Source organism: Haemaphysalis longicornis, unplaced genomic scaffold (assembly GCF_048455015.1).
Source record: "Haemaphysalis longicornis isolate Haplotype H1 unplaced genomic scaffold, Haemaphysalis longicornis Haplotype H1 scaffold_10, whole genome shotgun sequence".
NCBI classification, from domain to species: domain Eukaryota; kingdom Metazoa; phylum Arthropoda; class Arachnida; order Ixodida; family Ixodidae; genus Haemaphysalis; species Haemaphysalis longicornis.
The window spans coordinates 138,452,649-138,474,521 of NW_027526204.1; the positions used below are offsets into that span (position 1 = coordinate 138,452,649).

Consider the following 21,873-nt stretch of genomic DNA (forward strand, 5'->3'; position numbering starts at 1 on the left):
TTTGCTGGTTTTAAACTACATTTTTTTTTCGTATTCTTTCCTTTTCTGTGTCACAATCAGCAATCACAATGGGTGTGTGCATGAACATTCTGAAGTCTGGAACTTTTGCTGTCACAGAAATGAACGCCCCAGTTAACCTTTCTCAGGACTCCAAAACTGTTGAGCATCTAAATATTCGCATCCCAACCATGAGGTGAAATGCACCTTCGTATACCTAACCGACATAAACCATAGGTCTACAAATGAACCATGCAACCCCGAATTGCAGCTCTGAAGGCACGCTCGAGCCTTTGTTCCTTGGCTCGAAACAGTTTCTAACCAAAGACTATGAGGTATACTGGCCATGATGCAGGCACAGACCACAGACACCTTTTTTAAGCAGTCTGCTCTTGCGCAGGGCGAACCACTTTTTAGTGCCACGGTTTCAACCTCGGAAGCTTTCGGCAAGAAACTGCGTGAGTGCATGCAAATTTCTGCGATAATATTTAAATAGCACAACCAGTTGGCAAGGTGTGCCATAGAGACAAAAAACTCAAGATGAACTAGCGCTAATACCCTGAAATCAAACCCACATCCATTGTGCTCTTCCATTCACCCACTCAGCTTGGGATCAGCAACAACGCAATGACAATTTGCTTTTTCATTTCGACTCAATTTGCCTTTTTTTTTTTTTTTCAGTGCAGAACATCATTTGTACATTGGAAATTGTTGGGGCTCACTAATTAAGTAAAGTATTCAACAATCTTTATTAATTTGCAGCCTATCATTGCTAGAATCACAATGAATATAGGAGCTTTACAATACACAGCACGACTCCTATTTTACAAAAGAAACGGTATTTTGATGGCACCTGCACTAGGAAGGGACCATTTGTACCACTCTGTTAGTATCGTTCTGTTAACAAGACCATGGTTCTTACACTTTCAGATTCAGTTGTCCACTTTCAGTATCAGTTGTCCACAATGTCCGAGACCATCAGATACTGTGTGATGGCCTGCCAACAGTCTTCGTTGAGTTGGTCTATCTGAGTGCAACCTGCAGCATGGCACTCCAACTTTTGGCAGACCACTTTAGTAATGATGAAGTAATTGGCCCAAATAAACTGCCGGGCTGACTTCACAGCCCTCACTGCATCGGCTGGGCTCATTCCAGAGGCCGAAATCACGCAAGGAACCAAGGAAGCTTTCTCCTCAAACAGCTCAAAGGCTTCCGCACACGCTTTCCCCACGTCTTGTCCCAACACAAAGCGCACAGCACGGTGGAGACGCACCACATTGCGCTGCACAGCTCTCCTGCTGCACACCGTAGAAGAGTCCGCATTACTACACCCATGGAGAAAGCTGAAGTCGGTGATGACCTTGTTCTCAAGCAGCGCTTGCGAAATCGCATCCACATACCCTGGCTCCAGCTCACGACTGCACATCAAGGTCACCTTGCACAGGGTTTCGTTTGTCTCAAGCAGCAGGGCAACCAGTTCCACAAGCATGGTGTCCAGATCTTCAAATTTTATTAGCAGCTCCGTCACAGAGTCATTGAAGCAGAGGCCCTGTGATGCAACTACGGAAGAACCCCGGATGTCACCACAAGTCTCCTGAAGAGTGACGCACTCCAGGGAGGTGTTCTCTGAGAGCACTTTGTGCAGGCCGCTCACTTGTGCCGGTGTCGCGTTTGAGAGGGTGACTGTAAGGCCACGAACGTGGAGACTCGAAGAGAGTGCGCGGCACAGCATGGAGAAGGATTCATCCGTGAAATGGCTGGTGTCCAGGCACAACTCGGTCGGGCACAGTGACTGGTCAAGCAGCGATGCACTGAGACCCACAGCATGGCTGTCATCCCATTCCATCGGAATGCGGCTGTACCACTTGTTCCTGTCCACTTCTGCCGACAGTGCATGCCTGCAAAAGCCAATTAATATTGCATACAACAATGCCCTATGCAATGTGCATTCTGTCTATAAAGAAACAAACTTTCGTAAAAAATGCCTCTTCTTTTTTGTAATGCAGGCGAATGTCAGAAAAGAGCAACTCCGAGTACTAAAACTTCACCTCACTTTGCCCTGTCGCACAAGGAATAGTCACACTTCTTTAACCCAAATGATAAGAGGAAAATGTGATACTTGAATCAAATGCAGCGTTGGGTTGTTGGTTTATCACCGATTGATTAACACGCCAAAGCTGCACTTGAGCTATGGGAAGCACCACAGTGGAGGGCTCCAGATTAATTTTGACAACCTGGGCATCTTTAACCTGCGCCAAAATCTCAACACTGGCGTTTTTGCTTCTTCGCCTCCATCAGAAAAGCAGCCATTGTGGCTGGGACCAAACCTGCATCCTTAAGCTCAGCAGCGCAACGCCTTAGCCACAAAGCCACACAGCCGGGTTGTTGGTTCATCACTACGAAGAAAGGTTAGAAAAAGTTGCCTGGCAAGGGCACACATTAAAAAAAGTTGTCTACAAAGGCACACTCGTCAATACAGAAGGCCCACTCACACACATTGTTCCCTTACAGTTAATATGAACGCTTCAGAAACTGCACATGCTGTTAAATCCCCACTTTTTCTTAAATAGTTTTGTTTTTTCCACCTCGGGAGAATAATTACAACCTTTGCAGTGAAAAGGCAAATTTGACCCTGTTCCAAATTTCATTGGAAGGGCATGCTTTTGTAAACACAAACTGACACATCGGCCAGTTCGGCCAATGCATCAATGGTTCTGCTAGACTGACGCACAGGCTGCCCAACATAATTCTGTCACATGAAATTCCAGAAAAATAGTTGACACGATACATGCAGAAAGCTAAGAAATGAACAGAACACCAGGAACAACTGCTGTTTTCTCTCATATGCGAGGTTGTACATACTGATGATACGCTACAATGCATTCAGTTTTACAGCTTACCTCTCAGCCGCAGAGCAACCATAGCAGTCCAGCCGCAATTGAACCATGGTGTTCTTCTTCATAGCATTGTATAAAGCCAGCTCCGCAGGGAACAACAGCTTACTGTGCGACACACACAGCCGTTTTAGTGTGCCGTTTTCCTGCAGTCCCTCAGAAATCAGCACTGCAGCCTCATAGTCCACTTTGAAAGTGAAAAGCGTCAACGAGTGGAGCCCTCGATTCCTTGCCAACATTGACCTGAGCGACACTCCCACGTCACGGCCAATGTGCTTTTCGGCAAAATGGTTCCCCGAGATTACCAGGTACCTCAGAGCAGTGTTGGTTTCCAGGGCTTCGAGACACTCGGTTAAGCCATGGGGCGTCAAAGGTTGGAAGCGAAACGTGCTCAGCCATGTGCTTTTCCTCAGTAGGTCCCCGACGGCCGACACATCGTGCTCACAGTCCCCATCACGGCCTTCCCTCAGAGACAGCACTTCCAAGGTCTCCATCGATTGCAAGCACTTTGTAAGCTGGGACAGGCTATTCTGGTCACAGTTGACAGCAAACCGGAGCTTCCTGAGCATTTTGCAATTGGCGATGCCGCTGAAGAGAATGCCTGCAGGACGGCCCCCAGTGGCGCCTCCGGAAAACCTAAGTTCCGTGACTGAACTGGCACTGAAAGATAGCACTCGAGCCAGCTGCGATGCAAAGCTGTCAGTTACTACATAGAGCCCTCGGCAACACAGGCTTTCAAGTCGTTCGAAGGGGCCTATGGAGTCGAGAACGGCAGCCCAATTGAAGTGCGCATAGCCTGTTTTTAAATTGCCTCTGATAAAGATCTTCCGCAGGCCTGGTGGACGCAGACCTGGTAAGGGTCCAGGAAGAGCAGCATCGTCAACATGTAGGTTGCATCTTTCCAAGTAGAGTTCCTCGACACACCAGTGCTTCCTCGGGAGCCACGCAATGATATAGCCAGCGTCGTAAGGGAATCCGTTCCTGCTGAAGTCGTTGGGAGATTTCAGGGCATGTGTACGAAGGCAGAGCTTCCCTGGCTGCTGCTCCACAAGTTTGAACTGAACAGCACTCAGAACAAAGTTCCAGTCATCTAGGTGGTCACACAGCCAGCACCTGTCTTCCACCGATGCCCCGGCCGTGCATTCGCGATCTACGTCCAGCCGTGACAGACGACCACTCCAAGAAGAGGGCGTATCCATTTGGAATGCTCAATGCAGGACTTGACTTTGCTTGTTTCTGTTTTCACATGTAAGGAAAGCAGAAACAGAAAGCACCCGTGAGAAATATCGGAGTAACCACAATTCCAGGACAGGATGCCAATGACATAGCTTCCTGCTCGCATTATGAAGGATACCAACCGAACTCCTATCTCACAAAGAATCCAAGCATCAACCACCACTGAATTCCAGTGGTTGACTGCAAGCAAATTTATGGATGCTTCACTGGCCATCTCAGATCGACTTGCTTAGATGCGAAGCCCTCACTCTTGCTCCTGCATGATTCTTCAATTCAATCAGAACTGTGTTGTACAGGTCCACTGGGAACCGTTTGCAAAATGTCAGATTTTCTTGGTTACTGCTTCAAATCGACCAGTGGGGTTAAGCCAAGCAATATGCAAAGCAGAGCAAGAAAATTTCGACCAACAAGCAAAACAATCCCACTAAGATGAACCTTTGGTTCCTCATGACAGAAGCACTTTCACTACTGAGTGCACTGACCCAACGTTACCGCTGAAACCTGACCCGACACAAAGGGACAAAACAGGATCATCCCTGGCATTACTAGGCTACATCAGCATCGCATCTATAACATCTCCTGATCACGACAGAAGCCCATACAAGGAATACTGCACATTGACATAGCTAAATGCAGGCTTCAGATTTTCACATTAAGATTTCATATTTCATATTTCATTTAAGATTAGAAGAAAGCATTCTTTACGCAGTACGAATTACTACTGAAGCACACATTGCATTCATACTAACTTCTTCCGTTATCAAAATGGAAGCGACAGAGCCTCCAGGATTTCACTGGCAGCAAGTATGCACCACAAATGGCACTTTAAGCTGTTATAAATTTTGCCAATGCATAACCACAGATGGCTAATAGAGGGCACCTTCTCAAAACATAACATAGACACATTTTACAACATCAAACTTCATCAACACAGTCGACATGATTACACAAACATGAAGAAATGGTTCAAGTGTGGAACAGGCATCTTCCAACGGCCTACCTGTGCATAGTGTGGGTATATCAAGAATGCTATCTGAACTATAAAACTGAAACTGAGCAGGTCAAAAACCCTGTGCACAGTTTGTTATTTGCCCCTTTCCTCAAAAATGAAAAGCTCATTTTATTCCTGAAATTGACTCATTCATTGATGATTAATATTTCATTTGCATTTATAGGGAGGGGGGGTTAGAAGCAGTAGAGGCCAGTGCAAGAAAGCATATTGAGCTGAGGCCACTACGATGCTGCGATGTGTACAGGCTATGTACTGGGAAGATGAACTCAGAAGCTAACTGCAAAGACGATGGGGTGCTTCCAGGAACCAGAAATTAAAGAACAAGCCGGCTAGGCTTGCATGAGCTGGTGGACATTCTGCGTAATCAGTTACCCTTGCAACCTCGCAAATAGCCTTGTAGATAAAGTTTCCACGTAGTATTATAACCACTGAGTTTGGGACTTGGAGACCTGCAAGTCCTATGTCCTTCTCAGGTCCTATGGCGATTATATATCTACGCATGGACCCAAGCAGTAAGGAGAAACTACCAAACAACTTTATTGGGGCAATGCCGCTTCAGTCATATTTGCGTGTCAAGATCGGAGAATGCACGGAGAGGCCAAACGCAGAAGCATTGGTTCAGCAAGGCGCCGTGAACATTGCTGGCAATGCATTTCCATTCCATTGGGTAACTAACTTACACAAGAATGCGAATTTTGGAGCATGCAAAGGCCAGACCTGCAGTACTTTCTATATGCACTGTTGGTGTAAGCGCAAGAGCTCGTTCCAGTAGCTCAAGTGCAAGCACATCACAGTGATGGCAGCCCCCTATTGCCTCAGGAAGAATAGAAAGGTCATCACGGGATGTAGGGCATGCACCTCCAGACTGCAACACCCAAACAGCTAGCCAAACGAGCTAAGCCACGCAGCAAACCTCAGAGCTAAGACCCCTTTTCCTGGTTTGATGACGGGACTTCATTCAGGAGCGTACGTCAAACGCTGCGACAACTGTTATTTCCTTCCTGCCTGCATATTGCCATGATTTTGCCACTCCCAATCACGGGCCAGAATCATACTTACAGCGTAGAAACAGAGCTTCCTCAGGTAAAACGCTGCATTGCAACATGCAGGAACCGTATTGTTCTTATGATTAGTGCGCACTTTGTAAATCTTTGTGTAGTCACGCATACAAGTGCACTTTTGTCACATGTTAACGAACTTACAAAATTCAGTGCCGTCCGTCTCGTGCTGTTCTCTCCATTCAGACCGGCCACACCAGCCACACCATCGCGAAACTGGCAAAAACTTTCAGGAGCTACTCGCGTTGCCCAGTAACCAACAGCGCCACAGCTGGCGCAACACCTGCTCCACAAAACCTCGACGCGACTTCAGGAACGCCGCACATGCATTGTGCACGTATGCGCCGTCGCTGCGCCCTCCCTGTCGCAGAGCCCTACCTCGCATGTAATGCTTGGCATGAGGAACGAGACAGTATCGGTGCATATGATGATGACTACTACTAGCACAGTTCAAAGTGACAATGGGACATGTAAACAAAAATCAAAAATTTCAAACTTGTAAAAAGGCGTGGCAATGTGTCCTTCAGTGCTCGCGTGGAAAGAAAGCCTGCAGCTTCGCTATGGTTCAAGCCAGGCGTGACTTAGTGCAAGCTTGGCCAGTTTTTTTTTCGATAAATAAACAAATGAATGAGATAGTTCTCAAATATTTCTCGTGCTTTGTTTGAACTTGAAGTGTTTATACCAGGTCCAACCAATTTTAAAGATGTTTGTCTAGGCATGTTTTCAGCGTCTTATTTGAGGGGCGAAGCCCCTTAGGGCTTGGGTTGTCGGCGTCTCATGTAGTCACGGTACTGAATCACTGGGACACTCGTTTAACGCCTTGCGCTAAAACATAATGCGTACTAGAAGTACACACCAGGACACTCGTTTTCTAACGCCTCACGCTAGAACATTAATCTCTGTGGGCAAAAACGCGTACTGAAAGAACTCAACGGGACACTGGTTTTCCAACGCTTCGTGCTTCAAAGACACGAGACTTACAGCAAAGCTTTAAATATACCTCTACGCCCCAACGGTTTCATCTCTGTGGGTAAAAACGCCAAGGTGCCAAGGCCTAAAACGCTGACTGCTCAGCATCGAAACCACATTACTATACACTTCATAACTTCGGAACCGCATCAGACACTTATACATTGCATGCTTCACACCTCCCCAGGTTTCAGGCTAGTAGGGATGGTCCGCTTTTTTTCTTTCTCCAGCAGCGAGCTAACTATAATTGCCTAAATCAATAAACAGAGGTCCCAAAGGCGAGAACGACGATTACAACTCTTGATGCCTACTGCCTACAACATAAATGGGAATATGCCTCTGCAGAACTGGAACCGACGATCAGTGCCTTTCCAGAAGCCGCCTACACGCTGATAATTGTCGTGAGATGTGTCGGCAGTGACCACGGTGTCTCTAAGCCTTTAAATAATTGTGGCTTTTTGTGGGTCTCCAGGTGCAGAAGGGAGGTGGAAGCTAAACAAGTGAACAGAACACTGCTGCTCGTGCACCCAGAGAGCAAAAAAAGAAGAAAAAAAAAAAAGCCAAGAAGAGAATCGATGCAACGCAGCGGCCCATGCACTGCTCAAGGCCTAAAAGGACACCTTTTGATCGACCTGTTAGGAGAGGAGGCCATGTGAACATGTGAAACTCTAGGCTTCAAGAGCACGCCACAAGCACGCGCATAGCCAGCTGTTGATCACGTTCACTATGTTAGCCGGCAACGCTGGGGCAGGTGTCGGCTCAAAAATGAATGAAATTCAGAGGGCATAGGATGGGAGACGGAGGGAATAAAACGAGCAGTGAGCACCTCGCTAGCTGTCTGATCACAGTGAGCTTCATCTGCTATGTCGTTTAACTTTCAAGGACGTCTCAAACATACAGCTTTGCTTGAGAGTCTCTTGCATGCTGTTTGTTGTTACTGCCACCGGGCATACTTGGATAATGCCCCTTGGAACTGTGGCCCGGCATCAACGACGAAAGGCGATGAGGGTGTGGCTGGCGTGCAGTCTCTGCAGGCTCCGTTATGGCTGCTTGCAAATAGATAGTCCCTATCTTGAAGGTACACCTCTGCATCACCACCCATTGTGTTCTGCCTCTGCATAACAATATGTATACAGTGCACAGTACTGGCCATCTACTTCTGTTGTCTCAATTCTGAATGCTCAGTTGTTTTAGTTGACTGTGTTTGCGCTAGTAATGCGGCGTCATTGGTTGTGGAAAGCATGGGTGGGAACGAAGGTGTATGAGGCAATGGGAAATTGCAAGTGGGTCTCGCCAATAGTGAGAATTTGAAGGGAGCAAAAGCAGTTGATGTGTCGACTTTGCAAGTTCAATCTCGGGCTGAACTGCCCAGATGAGAAGGGCCGCTAGTGCATCAAGTCGAGCAACTCTTGCAGGCAATGAGGGAGGAGAGGTTTTAGGGGAAGGCTCTCGAGAAGCTAGCGGGGGTTGAAAGCAAGTTGTGGAGGGCCCCCATTCCTCGGAGCAATGAAGGGTGCTCAATGCCAGAATCACGGACTGCGAAGTGGAAAAGTTGCCAGAGGCTGAGGCAGGCAAAGGGCACCATGATGGGAAACTACGGCAGACACCTTAGCGCAGATCCTCATAACGAGTCAGAGGTGCAGTGGGGAGAGAGGAAGAAGAACGACTGCATGGCCAGCCAGGATGGGAAGTTCGCCAGATCATTTGCACAGGTGAGCAAGGAGACGGAGCGGCTGTTAAGTATTGTTGGTGTCTCGACTGTACGCAGTGTGGAAACAGTGATAAGGCACATACGAGAGAGTCGAGTTTGGCACACTCCCCGAACGAACAGTGAAGCTGCAGCGGGGGGGTGTGACGAAGGAACTAACCTTGGTTGTAATTATGGGAGGAGTAAGTGGCATGCTGCAAAGACATGGGCAATGCATTGTAAAGCAGTCAACCAAATATGGCAGCACCGCGCTTTGTTCCTGAATAGCCCCACGTGGCACCGCCACTCCAAGGTGGTAGCCGGCCCCCTCCCATAGATAAAAATCCTTTTCTTCATTTTACAATTAGGCAGGCCAGTGCTGTTGCTGTGCAGCGAGACAGGCCACACAATGTTAAGTTTTTAGCAAGAACTAAAGAATGGTTGGCTAAGCCACTCTTTTATTGTAACACACCGTAGTTCAGGAGCAGGCCGAAGCTGCCTGGCTACTGTTGTGGGAAGGCGAAGAGTGACGTGTGCGGAGGAGGTTGTGGGTGCAGGTGTGTTATCCGTGCGGCAGAACTTTTTCAAATGACTCCTTGTCACGACTTGTCTTTGACGTCACATCCTCAGTCTTGTTGGGTCACCTGGTCCCTTGATCAATGCTGTCCAGAGGGGGTGCGACTGCCCTCCCTGGGAATCGAGGACTTAATTTAGTTCTGAGCGCAAAAAGTGCCTCTTTCCACAAGGAAAAACAAGCAGTGGCCTTCTAGACAAAAAATGCGCACACATTGATAGAGAATACATGATGATTTCGGGTGCCCTTAGCCAGCATTGAAAGTGCAAAGGAGGCAGTAATTGTGCTTGCCTAAATTTAGGAGTCTCTGTTTAGTTCAGCCTGCTTGTGCCGGTTTTCAAGCTTGGGTCGACAGCTACCGAGTGCACAGTGCAGCATACAGGAAGTCGTGGGGAAAAGCCTCACTGCCAGCGGTCGTACAGTTATGTTAATTGAGACGGGCACGTCTTGCGTGCGACAAGGGCCTGTCAAACGCAGGTGTTGCGTTTGTGCTGTCCGAGTGCATGTACTGCACATGCTATCTCTTCACGCATAAAGGTAGAGCCGTAATGAGAGCGGGCTGTGCATATAGAAACAACAAATAATTTTTTTATGGGCTGTGGATGAACAGCGCAGCTGGAGGCATCGTGCTCATAGTGTGTGTGTGCGCTGCATTTACGGGAGAATTTTTAATCGAAAAAACACACTGCAGCCTGCACAGTTGATCGTTAAATAAGTGCACATCTTTGTTGGGAGGAAATCAAAATTCCCCCATGAGCTATGTTTGTGGCAGAAGCTTTTGCTTGCAGAAGGTAAGCATGGTAAGTCATCCTTTTGAGGCTTGTAGTAACAATAGTAGTCCTGTTGTTTGTCGAAAATTGCCATGTCCTAGAACTGCTACAATTACTCCGCCTAAGCAGCACTACAAGCTTCGATTTAAAGCAACAGAACGTCACCGCTCTTCACTTAGCCCTGCAGACCGCAAAAAACCCAGCAGTCGGCCAGACGCGTCCCTTTGCACAATCCAGCAGCCTCAAGAAAAAATGATGTCCCCTGCGGCAGCATGTGGCACTTCTAGCTTCCCGAGGTTACAAAAAAAGTTTGTCCGCTTCAAGTTGGGGTTGGTACCGTCCATACTGCAGTGGTTAATGCGTGCTCAGGAGTTTCGAATGACGCGTTTAATCTCATGAAGGTACTCGTCATGGAATGTTGTTTGCCGCGTTTGAAAAAGTGAGACTTACAGTGGCTGTCACTATGTTACTCCAGCTCCACAAAAGGCAGTGTTTGGCTCAAACCAATGTGAGCAAAGCTCCCAGCATAGAGTATACGTTGAATGTAAAGAATGCAAGTTGAAGAAGGCATAAAGCCCTCTCTCTGCACATTGTTCAGAAAATGTGAGACATGAGCTGTAGTTTTTAAAATATAGGGCGAAACTTCCGGAGGGTTTACTCAATTAAGCCAGCTTTCAAATGAAGTTTGTCGACATAAGGTTATGCTGTGCTGCTTTTGACCGGTACTTGAACGTGTCCCGAACAGAACGGCAGCACAAAAAGCCACCACGTAAGCGTCAGCCGTCAGCTTTTAGTGGTTTTAGTTCTAACCAAGGAGGATATCCTCCTTGGTTCTAACCAACCATCGAACGACGGAGTGGAATGGAATGGATTGGCTAAGGCGTTGCGCTGCTGAGCACGAGGTCGCGGGTTCGATTCCCTGCCGCGGCGGCCGCTTTTCTGATGGGGGCGAAAAGCAAAAACGCCCGTGTGTACGAGATTTCGGCGCACGTTAAAGATCCCCAGGTGGTTAAAAATTAATCCGGAGCCGTCCTATTCGGCGCGCCTCATCGCCTGCGTTGCGTCGGCGCGTTAAACCCCACAATCAAGAATGGAAGGGATGACTTTATTATAGGAGGAGGCCAATAGGCCCTGTTGTGGGACACGGGGAAAAGGGGAGGGGAAGATTGTTGATATAGAGTCTGCACTGCACTGTGAGCGTTCACTTAGCACGATATGCACAGGTGAAGTTGTGGCGAGGACACTCTAATACGACCATGATCGGGGTATCCAAAAGGAGCCGTTCAGGAGCCTCAAAGGGTGTGTTCGGGGGGACATCTAGAGAGTGGGTGAACGATCCGCCAGCATACTACTTTATAGAGACCTGTTTTGAGACCGAATTCTGTAGCTTTCTGTAAAATTTGGGGGTTGTTTCTGACGTGTTGGACATGCTCTTCAGAAGTCGTTGGGCGTACTTGCGTTGTAAGCAACTGGTTGCGGTCAGTTGAGTAAGCTGAACAAGCCCAGATGAGGTGGAAAAGCTTTGGTGTAATGTTGATGCCGCAGTAGGGGCACCGAGGACTAGCAAGGTGCCTATGCGTTGTCCATTTGGAGATGACGTCCAGAGTGTAGGCTGTTAGCAATATTTTCTGCAAGCACATACTTCATCACGCGTTCATCAAACCAGCATTGAAGGACTGGAAGGACTCTAATGAAACCAACACAGCATGCATGCGTGCAAGCCAAGACTATAGTAAGTTAGTTTTAGATTTAGATTAGCTAATCTAAAAACATTGGTGCAAGTGGCAACTAGCGTGGCTGCGATGACGATTAATTCACTTCAACGCATTTACGTTGGGAAGTTCTGGTAGGCCTGAATGCCAGGTTTTTTTATTCGTAGTGATATTTTTTGCTATTATATAATTTATAACAGGAGCATTGCGTTTCAGGCACATGTCTTTTTTTTTTTCTCTCCATCAGGGAGCTCAGAATGGCCCACATGATTGGACTGCACTAACAAACTACTGCAAAAATTTTAGAAACAATTGCGCTGAAACAGGAGCAGTAGAAACAATTGTGCCGAAGAATAGGGCATACAATTCATACAAGTGCAGTTTTGTACGATCCTAAACAAACTTACCCAATTCTGTGCTGTCTGTCTGGTGCTGTTACACCTAGTTAAGCCTTATTTAGCGACACTAGTTACACCCATACAAATCGACCACACCGGACAGTGCATGAACTACAACGATCTACTTGACTAGTTCACCTATGCGCAGCCATAGAGGGAGCCTGAACATGTCCCGAATGGAGCGACATTAGGTACACAAAAAGTTGTACAAATAAACGTCACATTTTAATGGTTCTAGCTGTGCCAAACTACTGAACGACGGCGAAATATTTTCTGGGAGCAAATGTTTCGTCAACACGTTGATTGCTCCAACAAACCAGGCGCGCGTGCCGGCGCCCAGTAGCGTAGATTCGTTCAGTCCGACGCGTTTACGTTGGCGTACGTTGGGAAGCTTTCGTAGGCTCGAGTGTCAGTTCTTTTAATTACATTGATATTTCTTGCTAATATAAAAATATAAAAGGTGTAGCGCGTTTCGGGCACACCGGCTGTTTTTTGTTTGTTTTTCATCAGGTGTGCTCATGTGAGTGGACTGCGATCCGGAAAGGCTCTATGAGGCCTGGGCTGACTGCATGAGAACTCGAACTTACATAAGCGAATATTCGCCCCAGGATGGGACATGTGTGGGTTGTGGCAGGAATAAAGAAACAATCGACCACGTCATAGAGATAATATACTTACAGAAGACGTAGCAACAGAACGCCAAAAGATTCAGCCAGATAGAATTGGGGGGAACGTCCTACCACGGCCGCTGGATGAGAGGCGCACCTTGCGTGCGCTCTCATCCAGCGGCCGTGGTCCTACTTCCTGAAACTCTATGGAACCATTAACTGGACAGCAGCGGAGAAAAAAAGCAGGGAAGAAGTCGGCAAAGTGTCATCCCAGTCAGGGAAGCGGCAGGGCAGAAGTAAAAAGGAATATGAGTCGAGGGTTAACTGAAATTAATTCAATGACTAAGATAAGCTAGATAGCGCACGCAGTCACCTCAATTCAAAGAGGAGGCCATTAATTAGCATTATCATCATTATGCACCAAAACAAAAAGTCAAAAATTATTTTAAATAAATATATTGGACAATTAAATAGCCATGCCAAAATATATTTTTATCTCAATAAAAAATCTGTCCATTACTGCGCTTTTTACATTAAGCGAGACAGTTTCCTGCTGAACGCTGGTGCACTTCGTTGACTTTGGCCGCTTTGGCTGCTTTGGTATTTGTTCCGTGTTTTCGCCCCTGCGCGGTTCTTTTGTGTGGTCAACTTGGTGAACGGCGTGAACACTCGTGGTTCGAGGATTTCTGTGTGCTCTAACTTCGGTGGACGCTCGTGTCGTCATTTTTGTAGACTCAATTCGGTGTGGCACTCAGATGCAAGCAAGACAAGGTGACGGGAAGGCACTGTGGGGGTTGTGCCTGTTGTGCCATATCTACGACGTCGAGATGATCTCGCGGAAGTAAACAATGGCGCCCTTGAAGGTTGGCTCGTTAGGCCATTGCGATGGCTCCGAGGCAGCCATGGAGTCCGACAGCCAACATGCCCCTGCCGCAGAGACGGTGAACACTTACGCAGCAGATCAGCGAACGCAAAACTCTGGCGCTTGGGACAGTTGCTACATCTATAGCCGAATCGGTGAAATCCTTAAATTCTTGGCATCCAAAGGCGTCGGCCTCGGCGATGCCTGCACCGACGGCGCTGGGCGCACTTGTTGGCTGTGCTGGAACACGACGCCGTGGAACAGACTTTTGGCTCCTCTGAGCCTCGAACTTGTCGTGTCGGGACCCGGAGAGCATTGCATTCGCCCCATCGATGTTGGTAGCCGAAACAACGATACCAACGCCCGTTGCGACGGCGCTTTCGTCTTCGCGTGGCTACTCAAGCAACACCGGTGCGTGAAGACTGTGCATCTGGAATCTGACGTTCTCTTTCGAATGCCAAGGTACTGGCTAAAACTGGCCCTGAACTCGAGCGCCAACTTGCGCCATCTCAAGCTCGTGGGCGACGGCTGGAAGCTGAAGAACTTTCTGGAAACCTGCGAATTGCTGGAGTCCTTAGTGGCGCTCGAGAGCTTCGAGTTCTGTAAGCTCAAGGTTACCCCCGTGCTGGCGTCGAGCATCGCTGCCCTCCTGCGCCGAAACAAAGGTCACCTGGTCAAGGTCAACTTCGCGAACAATCCAATGTCGCAGCGCAGTATGGCCACCCTCCTGTCCGCCCTTATCGGCTGCAGGGCGCTGACTGAGCTGTCGTTCATGTGTTACGGGCTGAAGGGGCGCAACGTGAAGACGATGGCGCGGGTGGTGAGAGCGGCCAGGCAGCTGAAGCAGCTCTCCCTTCACTGGAGCCTCGGTAGCGAAAGCCAGTGGGGCTCCATCGGGGCGGCCTTGAAGGACCACACATCGCTCGAGGAGCTGAGTTTGCGTGTGGAGGAGGCGCGCCTGGGCCCAGTCTTCGAAGCCCTGGAGACCAACACTACCCTGCGACACCTGTACCTGCAATTCAATTGCAGGTACAGGTACCCGTGCCGCCCGCCCAGGCTGTCTAGCCTGGCCCACCTACTGTGTCGCAACAGGGGGCTTCGCCACGTGGTGTTGCGGTATTGCACAGTGTGTGGCAATGGCACAGTGTGTGACAATTCGGCGCAGCAACTAGCTGACGCAATCATGAAGAACAGCACCCTTGAAACGTTGGACCTCTCCACGAACAGCGTTGGCATCCAGGGCATTTCGGCGTTCTGTGCTGCTCTGAGGAAGAATAAGACACTGAAGACCGTCTCTTTCAGTTATCATCCAAGTTATCTTCACGACGGAGAAGACAGGAGGTACGTTTTTGAAATTGACTTAGGTAGTGCCACTAAGAGTCATGCCACTTGTAAGGCCAGTATCTATCATTTAGTGGCCATTGCTTTGTTCCGTCTCTCCGTTTGATAGATACTGGTATAAAAGCAAAAACGCCAGTGTGTTTGAGATTTCGGCACACGTTAGATCCCCGAAATTAATCCGGAGCCCTCCACTACAGCGCGCCTCATTGCCTGCGTTGCGTCGGCGCGTTAAACCATACAAAAAAAAAAAATCAAAAATGTGCCTTTGGCACTTTTTTGTGCCTGCCTCTGCAAAGTCCGATGCAGCTTTCGTCAGGGGTGATGCAGTCGAGACTGAAGTCCTAATAGTAGAGACCGGGAAAGGAGAAAATGTTAGCAGGGAAGGAGACGCTTTTGGAAGAGCTCAACACAAAGGCTACCGGTGAATTCCTGTTCCCATCATGCTCCAGTGGGAGCGGGCGCGTTACAAAGGTGGAATTAGAGCACCTGCTCTTCGTGGGAGCAGTGTGCTGTGTACCATAGCTCGGCGACTGCTTCAGATCTGCCATTGAAATTTAACAATAGCGGCTGCTACTGCCGAAACGTATTGATGGGTTACCAGGCAGCGCATGGGAGGGATGGTTTGTTCAATCCTGAGTTGTGACATATATGCATCACATATCCCAAAAGCTTGAGCAGTGCAAGTGCAACAAAAAAAGAAATTACTAATTCATTCTTCGCATCAGTGACGACGTAATCTTGAGAGCGTACAGGTTGCTGAGACACGAGAAATTGCAACTTCTTAAGAAAACTGAGACTTGCTCCATTGTATTATTTTTGCTTCATTCTACAGTGTTGTCCTCTCCCTTATTTAGTACTTAAATCTTGACCAGCTTTAAGGTGTGCGTGTCTGACTTTTTCCCTGCTCCATGAAATCACTTCTATCCCTAGTTCCAAAAAGTTTTGCTTGAACTTTCCGTCGTGTCAAAGGTGTCAAGTTCATTTGTTTACTGTGCTTCGTCATGCTGATTGCATACCAACGAGCCCACTTGTCAATGTTATGTGAAGGGAGCTGTGAGTTCAGTGATTTGCTTTGGCACTGTTTATGCACGCCATGCTCTCGCATCAAAAGGGGTGCAAACGGCATTATGAGAGCACATAACGCACCTCAGTTGGGCAGGGTGGCATGTCCATGTACTGAAGATAGATAGATAGAGAGAGAGAGAAACATTTTAATGAGCTTAATGAGCCCAAGTCACCAGGAGAGTCTAATCCTCAAGTTCACAGCTGCTCAACAGTGTCTCCCACAGCTCAGGAAAGGAACAGGAGGAGAGGAGTAGCAGGGTTGGGTTGTGTGGACATTCTAGAATTTAATCATGGAGGGTACCTAGCTGTGGACAGAATTTGCATAAAGCAGTGTACTAAGCGGGAAACAATAAATTAATTCAGACTGGGTGTACGTACGCCCTTGTTTGTAAATACCGGAGTGTTATTTCCTGACTTTTGCTGAGGTATGGGAATTTTCGTTGGGTGGTCCGGTAAAATTGAGTTACATCCTGATGGGTGAAAAGTGGCGTTGGAGGTGCGGTGACTTGGTGAGCCTGTTGGTGGGTGAAGTTGTTGCCCGTTACAGGGGCATAGGCAGGTGTCCATGCGATTGCCACTCGGCGAGGTGAACGGTAGTGCTGAAGACCCGTAGGGTCGTTCATGCCACCCCCCCTGACAGGAAACTGCTGCAGGCTGCTTGAGAATCAGTGATGCTGACTTTGCTGGGGTATTGGATGAGGGCTAAGGCAATGGTGAGTTCTTCGTCGTTTCGAGGGCAGGTCATCTGGATGGACGCGCTTGCAATTAAATGATTTCTGGATGTTGTCACTGCATCCATGGTTTTGTTTGTTAAAATGTGCAAATACATTTGATTGCAGGTAGCATGAGGGTAGTGGCATTGTACCATTGCCATTTACATACACAGACACTGTAAGGCGTGCCATTTGTTACGTTGTCATTGTCGATACCCATACTGAAGAAGTTATACTACTATCCTCAATTTCTGGCCAACAAAGCTCCCATGAGGTAATTAGAGATAATTATAGAAGTTTCACGTGTAACTCTTGGCACTGCATTTAGTTGCTGCTCACCATATTCCACTTGGTGAACAAGGTGAAAAGCTTATTACCTAATTGTTGCACTAGCATTTCCTGTTCGCTAAGGTTTCAGTCAGCAGGGCATCCGAGCTCTTTCATAGCGTATGCAGCCTGTAAAAGTGTCTAAATGTACAAGCATCACCTGCATGACACCAGGCATGATACTGCAAGCTGCAGTGCTATCAGAAATTCTGAGGGGTAAGTATGGGAAAATGAATTGTTACAGTAGATGAAATTACTAAATATTACGCAGTGTTGCACATTTCAGTCTGCTTGGTGTAGCCCCTGCTACTTTGACCACTGCATCGGCCTGAAGTAACATGAACTAAATTTTGAGGCCTCCATTTATTTGCCCTGGTGGCGGTTTGCCCTGGTTTGTGATTACCACTGAAGCTTTCCCCTCTGTTGTGCTGACTTGCATTCACATGAGAGCATTTTTGTCACATCTTGCAGGAGAGGCCTGGCTCGCCTTTTGTACGAGTCTGGCTGCTATGGTCGCATTGTGGTGCCCATGGCCGACCCCGACCTGCCACCGCTCACAGTGGCGCTGGCACTCGCGTCGCAGTCGCCGACGAAACTGAGCCTCGGGAACATCAATAAGCTTTCTAGTACACTTTTGTGCGAACTGTTTGACGTTCTCGCGAGCAACACTGAGGTCAAAATACTGCAGGTCGAAGCGGACGTCTATGAAGCCGACAAGGCAGACGCACTCTGCCGAGCCCTGGCCGCCAACCAGTCCATAAAGAGGCTCGAGGTGCGTGTCGACATAGGCGGCCCTTGTAAGTTTCTCATCGAAGACATTGCCAAGGCCCTCATCGTCAACACTTCGGTCACCGATCTCATCATTCGCGCATACCACACCCGCCTGGTCTTTTTCGAGGCCTTTGCCCGCATGTTGACACAGAACAAGACCCTGACGACGATCTCCCTCCGCTGCAAGGTACTGGGATCCAAGCACCTCGAGATTCTGTCGCAGGGCATGCTACAGAACAGGGTTGTGACCTCGTTCGCAATCGACCAGGTCCTGCCCAGAAACCGCGCCGCCTTCCGTCTCCACGAAGCCGTCAGGCGCAACACTGCCCTCCTCAACATGGGGGCGCTGTTTGTGCTGCAGGCCGACGTGACCAAGCGCTGCGCCCAGGCGTTCGAGACGCTCCGCTGGACTTCTTCCCTGGTGTCGCAGGTGGCCAAGGTGTCCGGCCAGTCCGAACAGGAGGCTGCGGCGGCCCTGGATGCGGCCGATGGGTTCATTCGCTCGCGCTTCCTGTTTGTGACCGGAGTGGTGAGAGAGGCCGTCAGGTGCCACCCCGGGAGTGCAACCCAGGCGGATTCGCTCAATGACTACTGCTGGCAGGCCATTGCAGAGTACCTAAAAGTCTCCGATGTGCGCGACGGACAATAATGTGCCAACAGTGTTCGAACAATAGTGTGCCAAGCCGTTTGTAACAGTGCTGCAGTGCCATTCGTGCCTGGCCTAGTTGCGGTTCCTGTAGTTTTTATATGTACAGGTGTACACAGAGCACTGGACAAATACAAATGTTTTAATATAAGAATGTGTGGTGAAGGCACCTGCCGGGTTTCCCGAATTTGCATGGTTTTGTACGATTGTACGAATGAAACAAAAATATCCCGAAAACGCACCCGTCTTTGTCCAAATCTTTTTCCCAGTCTGGCCACAATGCGCCGGAGGAATACCTGACAATCTTACCCGACACCATTTGGCATCGTTATTAGTAAAGTGCTTAAAAATCGTAGTCTGCCATGCGCAGACGGTGAACCTGTTCGTCCCATTGTTAGTTTACTGTTAATAGAAACGCAGCGCCGCTACCACTTTCATTTACGCACGAGCAAGGCCGTTCTGAAGATTTATCAAGTCTCCAGTGGTGTAGCTTGTTAGTTTAGACGAAACAACAAAACAGTTCAGTTCCTGCTGTTCTGTATTGCGCTTGGCAGTACTATTTCCAGGACTTTCTGAAAAGGGAGGCGTCAGCCACTTCGAACATTTACGTGGTGTAGCTTGTTGGTAGTTTGGACGAAGAACCAGTTCATTTCCTGCTATGTTGTAAGTAAATAAAGAAAATGCGTGTAAAGTTACCTATTCTATTGTTGCTACAACACCCCCTCACGTCAGATCTCCCTAATGCCATCTCGGCAAACCTGGCAGGTATGGTAATGGCAAGTGTATGAATGCCGTAGCAATGTTTTTAGCTCCCGTGTACTGCTGCATTTTTCTATAAAGGCATCATTGTACTTCTGTATGCCCTTCAAGGAATAAGTGGTGGGTGCGGTTGTACAGTAAAAAACTATCTAACGGAACCAGATTTTACAACTTTCCCGATCTAATGAACAAATTCTGATTCCTCCGCAGGCGCCTACACAGCTCAACGCTTTTATTTAAAAAAGGAGCAATTTCGAGTGTGTTTCATCAGAACGCCAAGAAGAATATTGCACCACGTTAGAAAAAAAAAAAAAAAAAGAACGAGGCATCTAATGGTGTTGCGGCGATAATTGGAACACTTTAAAAAATTTTTCCTGAGCGAACCGCTGCTCTGTTCGCGCTCAAAATTGCCACGAAGGTCGCAATTTGTGGGCTATTTTGTTTGATACCGGGAGAAACGATGGTACTTACCTGTGTATTCTAAAAATAAATAAAAACGATTTTCGCCTATGGGAAAATGGCGGCTGATTTGGGCGTGCGAGCCAGCGCAAGTTTGTTTGAACGACGGAATCACCTGCAGAGTGCAACGCATGTTTTGATTCACGCACGCAGCCAAATGGTGCAGCAGACGATCAGAAAATGCACCTAGAAATGAGCTAACAGACGATCAGAAAACCCGGTTTTCGGGCTGGCACGTCCAAATCGCCGCCATTTTCCCATAGGCGAAAATCGTTTTTATTTATTTTCAGGATAAACAGGTAAGTGCCGTCGTTGTTCCCGGTGTCAAACAAAATGGACCACAAAATGCGACCTTCGTGTGAAGTGTGAGCGCGAACAGAGCGGCAGTTCGCTCAGGAAAAATTTTTAAATTGTTCCAATTACCGTCGCAACACACTGTAGTGTAGCTTTTGCCGAGCTCTGAACTCGACACCCCCAGCGCTTCTAGATCACGGTGTCCCGGCGAGCACACTTTGCACAATCTTGAAAGGAAAGGACGCCGTCATATATTATTCGTCTGGAATTGTGTCGAATAAAAATATCCTCAAGGGCAGCTTGCACAAAAAGTTGGAGGAAGCCCTGTTTAGGTGGATCACGGATATCAGAGCTACGAACGTTCCGTTCTTCTCGGCAGGAAATGGGTACAACAAAAAGCGCCGTGTTTCGCGCATCTACGGGGGTGCGGCAACTTGAGGGCAAGCTCCGGCTGGCTTACTTTCTCGGCGGACTTTTAGCGCATTGCTAAATTAGTGGTGGACGGGCTCCAAGGCCAACGATGTAATCGTAGCTGCCGGGGTGCGCCTCCCCGTACACATCGAATTTATGTAATCAGCTGCTTGAAAAAATAAGTCCCGATTTTACAAATTCCAGATTGAACGCCCTATGACTGCTTTCGCTTCTTTTCATAGGCGCAAAGTTCTGACGGCTCCGAACTCTATAGTATACGCGTGTTTACCACTCGCCGATAGAAGTACGGAAAGGCTGAAAGTCAACCTGCCATCCCGGTATCCACCTAGCTGTATGTGATTATTACTTGTCGTTACAATTTATACACGTTTCTCCACGCTGATGAGTTCCACTCTGTTCGTCGATTTGTACACGCGTACAGTCAGGCTCAATTTGAAGGTTATCGCAGTTATCGCGAGAGCACCGAGCAAGCAAGACCAGAGCGCCGTTCTGTGGCACTTTTGTTCATTCGCAAAGATGAGATTATGCTGCCTTCCCTCACCCCTTGGCTGTTGCATAAAATTCGCTCACCCTCTTCTCCAAAGGCCGACTGCCGCATTCTTGTTCTTCATTTATTTTCGGATGACGTATCCGCGTTTCGTTCCTCGGCAGCCTGATAACACCGAATATACCTCGGGATTGCGGAAGCTAATTACAATTTTTTTACACAACAATGCCCCGGCATGCCGGCATAGTTACCCTGAGAAGGTTGCGTATCAGTGTGAAGTATGTCGACGACAAGAGAAAAGGATAAAGAAAAAAAGAAACGACGTGGCCTTTATCGTTTTTGAAGGCAGTGCGCGCACTGCCTGGAACAGCCATGGGAGAAGCAAACCTAGCATAATCTCGTTGTGGCTGATGCTAAAAAATTGGCCGCGTATCTGCTCCTTTCGTTGCAAATGTCGTAAAAATACGATAGTCTTTGTAGACAATTGCCAAGGAAATGCCCCCTTTGCTTTCCCGCTCACCTCTCATGCTATTCCTGTACCGTCGCGCTCATCCCAAGGTAAAAACACACTAAAGGTTTGCGCAAGGCGATTTGAATTTACCGCGTTCCACTGCTACAGGCCCGGTTCCTCGATGCCAGCGCTGCAGTACGGCGGAGACGCGCGTCGCCGCGAAGCGACTAAAACCCGCCCGCCGACCGGACGTTGTTGCCAGCATACTCGAGAAACGCGTGCTGGCAACACTGATTTGTTCCGACCGCGACCGACGCTGGACGCTGCCCCTCATGGCTATGCTGGCAACAC

General features: G+C 48.2%; 2 protein-coding genes across 2 annotated transcripts; one reads left to right on the forward strand and one right to left on the reverse strand.

Moving 5' to 3' along the window:
• Positions 1-722: 722 nt before the first annotated feature.
• LOC144159455 (uncharacterized) lies at positions 723-13,302 on the reverse strand. The gene is made up of 4 exons (XM_077690957.1): positions 13,102-13,302; positions 12,986-13,040; positions 2,898-4,127; positions 723-1,895 (listed from the first exon to the last, which is right to left on the reverse strand). Exons 3-4 carry the CDS (start codon positions 4,088-4,090, stop codon positions 950-952), a joined length of 2,139 nt encoding a protein of 712 aa, XP_077547083.1. The 5' UTR covers positions 4,091-4,127; positions 12,986-13,040; positions 13,102-13,302; the 3' UTR covers positions 723-949.
• Positions 13,303-13,475: 173 nt separating this feature from the next.
• On the forward strand, positions 13,476-19,333 carry LOC144159456 (uncharacterized). Its single transcript, XM_077690958.1, has 2 exons — positions 13,476-15,118; positions 17,695-19,333. The coding sequence occupies exons 1-2, from the start codon at positions 13,764-13,766 to the stop codon at positions 18,641-18,643; spliced, it is 2,304 nt and encodes a 767-aa protein (XP_077547084.1). The 5' UTR covers positions 13,476-13,763; the 3' UTR covers positions 18,644-19,333.
• Positions 19,334-21,873: the final 2,540 nt, after the last annotated feature.